Below are 11,241 nucleotides of genomic sequence, written 5' to 3' on the forward strand. Positions count from 1 at the left end.
TTAATCATTGTAAGATTGGTTATGGATCAACTACGTTCCAGTCTGAAGTTAACTTGTAGTAGGCTAGAGTCTGTAGTGGCTTAATACAGTATGATGTTCAAATCTGGACTAAGTCCCGGGGTTTTCTGCATTTGCGGTTTTCCTCGTTAAGAAAATTTATGGTGTCTGTTTTATTTCTTTTCCGCATTATATTTTTATATAATTGAAATATCACAGGTTGTGCGTAGTTCAATCAATTAGATTGTCCAACCTTTGGTTATTGATATAAATTGATTGATACTTGAACATTGGTCTTTGGTACTGTTCAAGTTGTTTCTCATACTAATCAGGCTCGCGGATTTCTATCTGTTTGATTTGCTGATTACATTGAGAAACAGAGATATAACTCTTGGATATATTTTCCTTGATTGAGTCTGGCTGTCTATTTGATTTTCTTGGAATTATATTGGAGTTAGTCCATACAGATTGCCTAAACGAAATATTGGGTGTGGTTGTTTGACCCCCCGCCTTTTCAATTGGTACCAGAGCAGGCAAACGCGTTCAAAATCTCATAAATCTGTGTTTGTAGCAATTTGACTCTATGGATAGTAAAGTCTCTATATACACTTCACCATAATTAGATCTACTCAACTCTGAGTGTGTTCTAGAAACCATCGATGAGATTAAGTGCTTTGATCTAGAAAAAATCATCAAAAATCTTTGTCGAGAAAAACAACGATTAATCTTCATTGCGAAATTTATATCAAAAACTCTGATCTTCGAGAACGTTCTGAAGATCTAGTTAATCTCCAGAAGAAGTTGGATGAACAAATCCGGATCAATTCTAATCTTGTTGCAGATGTTGCAAATATAAAGATTTGAAGTCTGTCAAAGTTACTTCTATGAATATGAATAAAGGAGATAAGCGAGGTTTAAGCTTTGTGAAATCTGATGCGACTCAGAACCTCTCAGATGAGTTTAAAGATGTTGGTTTATGTGTGTTTTGTGGTTCTCATAATCATTTTCAACGTATATCTTTCAACAAAAGTTTAAAGGTTACTAGTGATCTTCACAAGAAAGCTGAACAACTGTTTTCTTCTCTCAAAAGGTGTACAAATCTAACAAGAAAACTCAATCGGGTTAGTAGTGTTAGGATGGGATCTTTTGCTCTAAAATCAACATCACCCTTTCAGTGGTTCCTTGATAGTGGATGTAGCCGACATATGACTGGAGATCTTTCGTGGTTTGTAAAATCAAACGACTTTGAAGGAGGACCAGTAACATTCGGAGATGGGAGTTGTTGCTACATAAGAAAGAAGGGGATGGTCAAACTACCTGGGGTTACTGAAATTCATGATGTAGTATACGTTAAAGGTATGACTGCTAATCTTCTTTCTGTTAGTCAAATTTGTGACAAAGGCCATAAAGTTTTCTTCAATGCGAATGGATGTGACATTGTAGACAAAACTGGAAAAGTAATTTTTCAGGGAACTCGTGGTAAAAGTAACTGTTATCTTTTAGATACTTAGTTTAGTGATTGTTGCAATTTTACTAAGGTGGAATCTAGTCATCTTTGGCATGAACTTTTTGGTCACATCAATTATTTCTTTCTAACTAAGATCATCAACAAAGAACTTGTCAGAGGTGTTCCCAAAATTAATGCTAAGATTGAGGGTGTCTGTGGTGTCTGTTAAAAGGGTAAACAAACGAAAGTTCCACATAAATCATCTCGAGATATTCTCACTAAAGCTCCACTTGATTTAATTCATATGGATCTCTTCAGCCATATTCAACAACCTACTGTTGCTGGGAAAAAGTATACTTTAGTTATGGTAGATGATTACACCAGATTCACTTGGGTGGCTTTTTTAGCTCATAAGAATGAAACCCTTGATGAATTCAAGATTATTGTTAATAGGATCCAGAATGAACAAGGTCGCAAGCTAAATAAAATTATAAGTGACGTGGAAATGAATTCAAAGATACTAAAGTGTTTGAATTTTGTGACAAACTGGGGATTATTCAAGAATACTCACCACCCATTACTACACAAACAAATGGACTTGCAAAAAGGAAGAATAGGAACATTCAGGATATTGCAAGGGTAATGCTCCATAACAAAAACTTACCGTTGAAGTTTTGGAAAGAAGTTGTTTTCACAACATGCTATTTGATCAAGCGTGTCTACCTACGGTCAAGAACCCTAAATACTCCTTATGAGTTGTGGTACATTAAGAAACCCAACCTACACTATCTCATAGTGTTTGGAAGTAAGTGCTACATTCTGAAAGATCGAGAACGGAAAGGGAAATTTGATTCGAAAAACGATGAAGGTATCTTTCTTGGCTATGCATCTGATATTCGTGGTTTTCGAGTTTTTAATGTTAGAACCTAAGTTATGATGGAATCTGTAAACGTCATCATTGATGATCTGAGAATTTTTTTTCATGATAGCTCTCATGCTGAATTGCCTCCAACTGAGACAATTAAGAAAGTCAAGGAAATTTCAGAATCAGTAGAAGTTGTTCCAACAATTACTGATCCTGACATCTCTTGTGACGAGGAGAAAATCCCTAACCAGGCTATTCTTGTTCAACAATAACGTGCTCTTCCTCCGGCACCTCTGGGTTCAAAGGAATCATGATACTAACATTATTATTGGAGGTAAGGATTCTACAACTAAGACGAGAGGACAACTTCAAAATATTTGCAATTTTGGTTGTTATCTATCGCAGGTAAAACCCAAAAATATTGATGAAGCTCTTAGTGGTCCCTTTTGGGTGAATGCAATGCATGAAGAGTTAAATCAATTTCAAAGACAAGATGTATGGGAGCTTGTACCTTGTCCCTCCAATATCAATATCTTTGGTATCAAATGGATATTCAAGAACAAGTATGATGAATAAGGCACCATTGTCAGAAACAAAGCCAGAATTGTCTCTCAGTGATATTCACAGATTGAAGGTATCGACTTGGACGAAACCTTTGCTCCTGTGGAACGCCTTGAGTCCATTCGTTTGTTATTAGCTCATGCTTTTTTTCTTAAGGTTAAGCTGTTTCAAATGGACATAAAATCCGTGTTCCTGAACGGAAATTTAAATGAAGAGATCTATGTCGCTCAACCTAAGGTATTTGAAAATCCCGAATTCCCATATCATGTCCTTAATCTCAAAAAGGCATTATATAGGTTAAAACAATCACTTCACGCCTAGTTACAAAAACTAACTTAGGAAAAGTTTTTCGAGAGGTGGAGCTGATAAAACATTGTTTACCAAATGGAGTGGGAAATATGTTGTCATTTCTCAAGTTTATGTAGACGACGACATCTGCGGATCAACATCTGAGAAACTTGCAAAATATTTTCAAGTCTCTCTTGGTAAGGAGTCTGAAATGAGCAATGTTGGTGAATTAAAATTCTTTTTAGGATTACAGATTCAACAACATAAGGACGAAATTTACTCATCTCAAGCAAAATATGCTAAGGATCTTGTGACAAGGTTCGGTCTTGATAAGTCAACTCCAAAACTGACTCAGGTGCGCACCACTGGTAAACTACATCGATATGAGAAATTAAGGAGTAAATAAGGATCAAAAACTTTATCGATCTATCATTGGAAGCCTTTTATATCTCACATATACTAGACCTGATATTGCTTTTAGTGTTGGTTTTTATGCTAGATTTCAGGCTAATCTAAAGGAGTCTCGTCTTGCAACTACAAAAAGGATCATGCGATACATTCAACACACTATCGGGTATGGTCTATCTTATACTTTTGATACTAAAATTGATCTTACTACCTATTTAGATGTTAATTGGGCAAGATGTGTGGAAGACGGAAAGAGTACATCTGGAGGTTTCTACTATGTAGGATTGAATCTTGTGGCTTGGCATAAAAAGAAACAAAATTCACAATATCTCTTAACATATGAAGCGGAATACATTGATGCAGGATAATGTTGTACTCAATTTCTATGGATGAAACAAATGCTTGTTAATTTTGGAATTGACACTGGAATAATGAAAATCATTTGATGTAGACTCGGAATATTTTGTATTAATCTATTGATCAATTGAAAATTGCTTTGAATCTAATACTTTGTGTGAGACAGCTATTCCCGTCTTCTAAGAATGTCTCAGTGATTAAAATGGAGTTTAGAACAATTAACCATTGATTGGATATAGCACAGTATGCGTACTTGTATGCTAACTGTTACAAGTTACTCCAAGTCCGGAACCATAGTATGCCTACCCGTATGCGTACTAGTTTAACAGTTGAAGTCCGGGAACTTAGTATGCATATTGGCTTAACAGGTCCAGGAATTTAGTATGCTTACCCGTTTGCATATTAATTCAGCTGAGTTCGGTCGTGAACAACAATATGCGTACCCATTCGCATACTGGCGGGCAGACCAAGTCCGGAACTCTAAGTATGCGTACCAGTTTGCATACTTGGGTGGGTTAAGTTCTAAAATCAGTTTATTCGTGAACAAATACATTTATATAATAAAGAATGCAATCTTTTGCAAACCATGGATATAATGTTCATGAATTGATTCGAGCAAATCAAAATCGATTTTTTTTTCAATTGTCGCTTGTATACTTCTGTGAGAATATAAACAATTGAACAACGCTATAACAAGTTTCGTTTGAGTCATTTGAAATAGTTGTGATAAAGATGAACAATGTTGATATGAAAGTGTTCATATGACTAACTTAGGTTAAATATTGTTGAGCCAACCAAGTGTACATGTTTAGGTACGGTTACCCATATCTAAATGAAGGCACATTTCATTTGTGTATAACAAGCTAAGTTAAATCGAAGGTTGAAAGATATTAGCTTGAATCTAATCAGGTTTTCATCTAAAAGTTGATATTGAATGCTTTGTTACCAAGGTAACATTGATTGAATCCCTGATTTGAAGACTATATAAGGGAGAACTCTATCAACTGGGAAACCTAACCCCCACACCTCTTGTGTGATACTAGTTGCGACTAGAATCAATTCTCCTTTAACCTAGGTTTTTCTAAAACCATTATAGGTTAACGACTTAAAGACTTCATTGGGATTCTGAAGCCAGACCCAACTATTTTCTCTGTAGTTGCGTGTTCTGATCTTACTTTGTTCTATCATATTGAGTATGTAGTCACAAACATATTCGTCTCATCGTTTGTGATTCCACAATATCTTGTTCAGCTACCATATGGTTAAGATCATTGTGAGGTGATTGATATTACTAATTTGTTCTTCGTAAATATAAGTTTAGTGTATCAATTGGTTTCTGTTCACCTTGATTTATCAAAAAATGGAACAAAAACTCGCATGTATTTTTGTGGGAGACAGATTTATCTATTCAATTGACTTTTTTGTGTGAGACATATTTGTTTATCAAGTCTTCGACTTTGGGTCGTAACAACTCTTGGTTGTGGGTGAGATCAGCTAAGAAAATCAAGTGCGTAGAGTCCTGATGGGATTCATAGGCGTAAGGAATGAAAGTGTACCTTAATCAATGTGAGATTGGTTAGGTCTTAACTACATTCCAGTCCGGAGTTAACTTGTAGTAGGCTAGATCTGTATCGGCTTAATACAGTGTGATGTTGAAATCTGGACTACGTCTCGGGGTTTTCTGCATTTGCGATTTCCTCGTTAACAAAATTTCTGGTGTCTGTGTTATTTCTTTTCCGCATTATATTTTTATATAATTGAAATATCACAGGTTGTGTGTAGTTCAATCAATTAGATGGTCCAACCTTTGGTTGTTGATATAAATTGATTGACACTTGAACATTGGTCTTTGATACTGTTCAAGTTATTTCTCATACTAATCAGGCTCACGGATTTCTATCTGTTTGTTTTGATGATTACATTGTGAAACAAATATATAACTCTTGGATATATTTTCTTTGATTGAGTATGACTGTTTAGTTGATTCTCTTGGAATTATATGGGAGTTAGTCCATACATATTGCCTAAACGAAATATTGGGTGTAGTTGTTTGACTCCCGCTTTTTCAAAAAGTCTAACCAAAGAAAGTTTTATTACTTTCTAGTGGGATGGACCCGCTTTAACCCAAAAAATTTCATACCTAGGAAGTTCACAAATGAAGATTAAGTGTTGATTTCGATTGTTGTTGGATTGTTGGTAAAGATTCGAAGTAGTTCTTGTTTATGAGAAGAAGATCTAGTGAAATCACATTACTAGTAAAGAAGAAGAAGAAGAAGAAGAAGAAGTGAAGAATTGGGGAGGAAGAAGAAGAACTGAGGAGGAAGAGAGTGGAGAAACCGAGAGATAGGTCGGCTTCCTAATCTTTATTTTTTTTGGTTTCACTACTACTACTACTACTAGGTTTTCAATTAAATGGATGGCTAGGATTAGTTTCTATCGATGCCCTATATTTATCGAGTTTTTCGGGTGGGTTCGGGCGGGTTTGGAACCATAACCAACTACCAACCCAGTTATAACGGGTTTTTATTTTCATAACCAACAACCAACCTGCTACGAACGGATTCGGTTTAAAAACCCGCGGGTTCATCGGGTACGGGCGGGTTCGGGTAAGAGAGTCGGGTTTTTTGCACCTGTAACTTTGGAGGACAAATCCATTTTGGGGTGGCTTTATCAGATTTACTTATTCCGGATGTCCATAATTTTTCCACCAAGAAAAAGTGCACCAACACCACTGGTCCCAACTCAACATTTTCAGAAATAAACCAACCAAGCCCTTTTCAGAAACAAACCAACCAAGCCCAACCTCCATTTCATATCTATTTTTTCTCAAGACCAAACCCACCGGCTCACTATCACTGCACAATACATTAGGCTGCTCGAGTCTTTCTTGCAAGATAAAGATGCACATGTCAATTTGGTGGTTAAAACCAAGCAGGTGAACCAAAAATCAAGGTCACACATAACCATTTCCTAGAACATACTCCTGAACCACCAACACCATTAAAGACCTAAAAAAGAAAGCTCAAGCACCAACGAAAAAACATTCCACAACACCTCAACCTACCTCCAACTCCTGACTTTGCTGCACCACCACCACCACCACCTAAAATAAGGGAATATGTTTCCATTGCATCATTATCACCCCAGTCCACAAAGGATCTTCAACCCCAACATGAAATCCCAACTATCAGAATTCGTAAACCCATATCTACAAGATTCCTCCACCTTGATAATACCTTATGTTCCACAAAACCTACACCTACAACCACTAAACCTAATCCCAACCAAACAAAACCAGCGTGGTATATTTCTTTAGATGATGAGATTGAAGTAGTTGCAGAGCACAATGGCAAAAGAAAGCGAGTTGTTGGTGATGGCCAACACTCGTAGCCATTATGAGTCAGTGGGCTTAGAGCTGTCAAAGCATCAAAAGCACCTTAATAGTTCAAAAACTACGTGAGTGTGCACGTAGTTATGATCATTCTTTAATGTTTTTAGCTGAAACTTTAGCTTTTAAATCTACTATGAACAGTTTGTGTTCAACTTTTAGTTTCCATGATTGCTATGTAATTCCCTGTAATGGATGACAAGGTGGGATTGGTTTAATGTGGAATAATCATTTGAAGGTCCAGATATTAGTAGAATATCAAAATATCATCTATGTTTATATCTTGTCTGATTTTACAACTCACCCATGGTTATTTATTAATATCTATGCGCCTCTACACCAACCAACAAGAAAAGAATTCTGGATGAACTTCATCTCATTAATCCCCACACACAACTGTCCATGACTACTAATGGGTGATTTCAATGACATCACCTGTCAAGAAGACATAAAGGTGGTAACCTAGTCACTACAACTCAGACTCAACACTTCATCAACATGATCAACATGAATGGTCCCATTGATTTGGGCTACCAAGGGGATCCTTACACATGTCTAACAGACAAGTAGGAGATGCTTTATGGAAATACTTGATCATGGGTTTTGTGGCTCGACAACCACCCGAGTGTTATAATAAAGCATTTACCAAGACTAGCCTCAGACCATGCGCCTTTAATGTTGATATAAGGAGTAATGAACATGCCTAAGACTATAACAATCAAAATGGAGCATCTATGGTTTCTCCACCCCCCAATTCACAGATATAGTGACAATAACATGGATTCAAACTCAACATCCATTACCACCATTGAATATGCTAAGAAATTTAATGACTACAACCAAAAATTACTAACAATGGTGCAAATCCACTTTTGGTCATCTTCCTTTACTCATCAAAGCTACAACAGTCTCGTCCAACATGCACAACACAAATGTACCATACATCCGGTCACTCGTTGAGATTTTGGTTACAACAAGAGAAGGAAGCCAAAAACACACATCTTGCCTTAACACACTGCCAAAAGGTGTATTGGAAACAACACTCAAGAATTCAATGGTTGCAGCAAGGAGACCCAAATACAACATACTTCCATACTCAAGCTTCAATCCACAAATAAGTATAATCTAACTCAATTTGTTAAACAACCAGCATCAACACCCAATGCTCCAGTACATCAAGTAAGGATCAAGGGGGGTAACTCAATTTCTATGCAATACCATCTCGTACTCAGCTCCCTAAGGCCTTGACCTAGGCGCGGGGATTATGTCACGAATTCATAAGCGTGATATGTCGGGAAACGAGATCTTTTGCGTGGAAAAAACTTTGTCGATTGAGGAGTGGATGATGTGACCAAATCACATTCTCGGCTAAGGACGTGCCTATGAATGGTCAAGCACATGGAGATCCACTGGTAATCACTCTAATGATCGAGGAATGGAGAGTTAAAAGAATTCTGGTGGACAGAGGGAGCTCCGTGGAAGTCCTCTTCTATGACACCTTCAAAAGAATGCAATTATCCGATGACATCCTCATCCCGTCAACCTACAACATCGACGGCTTTAACGGGACAGTAACCACACCTAAGAGAGAGGCCACCCTAAGAGTTTCAGATGAAGGAGATTACTTGTATACCCTTACTACCTTCCATGTAGTTGATGTTGTGTCACCATACGAAGTGATTATCGGGAGGCACTGGATCGTTGGCATCAAAGGAGTCGCTTCCGCATATCACCAAAGGTTAAGGTTCCCGACGTACAAGGGTGTGGCTGAGGTGGTAGTAAATCCATAAATTGTTAGACAATGTAATCAAGTCGACATTCCGAAAAATGAAGATAGGCGAGCAAGATTATGTCGAGAAAAGAACAAGTCCAAAGAAATCAAAACCATTCAGGAATTGGAGAAGGTGATCTCACAAGCAGTTATGTCTTATGAAGCAGGCAAGGACAAAATCTTGTAGCAATCAAAGGTAGCAACACCGATCGGGGAGCCAAAGCCAAACTTCACGACCTTAGAGCCTACTCGGGAGGTCAATCTGGGGACGGAAGAAGAGCCGAAGACAATAAAGATTGGGTCGTTGTTATCAGAGGAGGAGTCAAATTGATAGATAACCTTACTTCGAGAGCATATAGACGCATTCGCCTGGAAAGTGCACGATATGGAAGGTATCGATCCGAGGTGTGTTGTTACCATTTAAAGATAGACCCGAAGTTTAGACCGGTCGGACAGAAAATGCGAAGAATCGCATCCGAACTCCAAGCGGCAGTAAAAATAAAACTGAAAAAGTTACAATCATCCGGTCATCCGAAAGGCGCAATATCCGTTATGGATTTCAAATATGGTAATAGTACCTAAAAATAACGGAGGGATATGAATCTGCATCGACTTCAGTGATCTAAACAAGGCGTGTCCAAAAAATAGCTTCCCCCTCCCAAATATTGATCAATTAGTGAAGTCGATAATGGGACACAAGGCGATATCGTTAATGGATGAATATTCGGGATATAACCAGATCCCCCTGGCTCTCGAAGACCAGGAGAACACATCTTTCTTTACACCCCGAGGGCATTACTGCTATACAAAAATGTCATTCGGGTTAAAGAATGCGGGTGCCACATACCAAAGGCCGGTTGAAGACATGTTCGGGGATAATATCCACAACACCAGTGAGGTGTATGTCGACGACATGTTAGTCAAAAGCATAGTAGTAGCCAATCATATCGCAAAATAAAGAAGTATAAAATGAGGGTTAACCCAGCCAAATGTGCTTTCTGGGTGACCTCGGGAACATTTCTAGGATACATAATCACAGACCAAGGAATTAAAGCAGACCCTGATAAAGTTCGGCCCATCTTGGAGATGCCATCTCCGATAACAGTAAAAGACGTGCAAAAGCTGAACGGGTGTTTGGCGACCCTAAGACGATTTATCTCGCGATCATTCGACAAATGCAAGGATTTCTTCGGAACACTGAGAAAGGGAGAGAAGTTCAAATGGATCGAGGAATGCGAGGAAGCATTCCAGAAAATTAAACAACATCTCGCAAGCTTACCCGTGCTACAAAGACCCGAACCCGATGAGATACTAACCTTGTATCTCGGAGCTACAATATGTGTTATTAGTGCAGTCTTAGTCAAGAATATGGGAACGGGAGAGAAACCAGTGTACTTCATTAGCAAGCCAATGAACCCGACGGAGAAAAATTATACTAAGATAGAACAACTAATTCTAACACTAGTGTTCGCGACACAAAAGTTGAGAACATATTTTCAAGCACATAAGATTCGGGTATTGACCAAATCTTCCATCGAGTCGGTACTAGATAATTCTACTCGATCGGGCGGAATATCCAAGTGGAGCGCCCAAATCAAACAATTCGATGTCTTTTACGAAATGAGAACAACGGTCAAAGCATAGTCGGTAGCGGATTTCCTTGCTAATTTTCCCCTATGTGAGGAGGAAGAAGTAGATGACACCCCTAGAATGGAAGAAGATAGCGACGACCCCTCCAACCTTCTTGAAACTTACAGCCTGACATGATGGGAAGTGTTTACCGATGGATCAACAAACAAAGACGGATCAGGATTGGGGTTAGTCTTCACAACGCCAAAGGGAGCAAAGATAGTCCACTCTTTCAGACTAGAATTTGAGGCGACCAATAACGTCACCGAATATGAAGCTGTAATACATGCCTTGCGACTAACAGTGGAATTGGGACTAGAAGAAGTAAGACTTTGGTCATACGACAGATAACTTGGGAGTACCTAACTCATGACCCGATACTTCAGAAATATTTGAGGTTGGCAAGATCCTACATCGATCAGATTCCTAACATTAAGTTCAGGCACATTTGCAAAAAATATAATCGTCATACTGATGCTTTGGCATACATTGCATCAATGACTATAGACCCAACTACCAAAGCTGTGAGA

The 11,241-nt window shown here is 38.2% G+C and overlaps 1 protein-coding gene across 1 annotated transcript; it reads left to right on the forward strand.

Annotated features, from left to right (window-relative positions):
• Window positions 1-8,693: 8,693 nt before the first annotated feature.
• LOC113306242 lies at window positions 8,694-9,101 on the forward strand. Its single transcript, XM_026555200.1, has one exon. It carries the CDS (start codon window positions 8,694-8,696, stop codon window positions 9,099-9,101), a length of 408 nt encoding a protein of 135 aa, XP_026410985.1.
• The last annotated feature ends 2,140 nt before the right edge of the window (window positions 9,102-11,241 follow it).

Source organism: Papaver somniferum, chromosome 8 (assembly GCF_003573695.1).
Source record: "Papaver somniferum cultivar HN1 chromosome 8, ASM357369v1, whole genome shotgun sequence".
In the NCBI taxonomy this organism is placed as follows: Eukaryota; Viridiplantae; Streptophyta; class Magnoliopsida; order Ranunculales; family Papaveraceae; genus Papaver; species Papaver somniferum.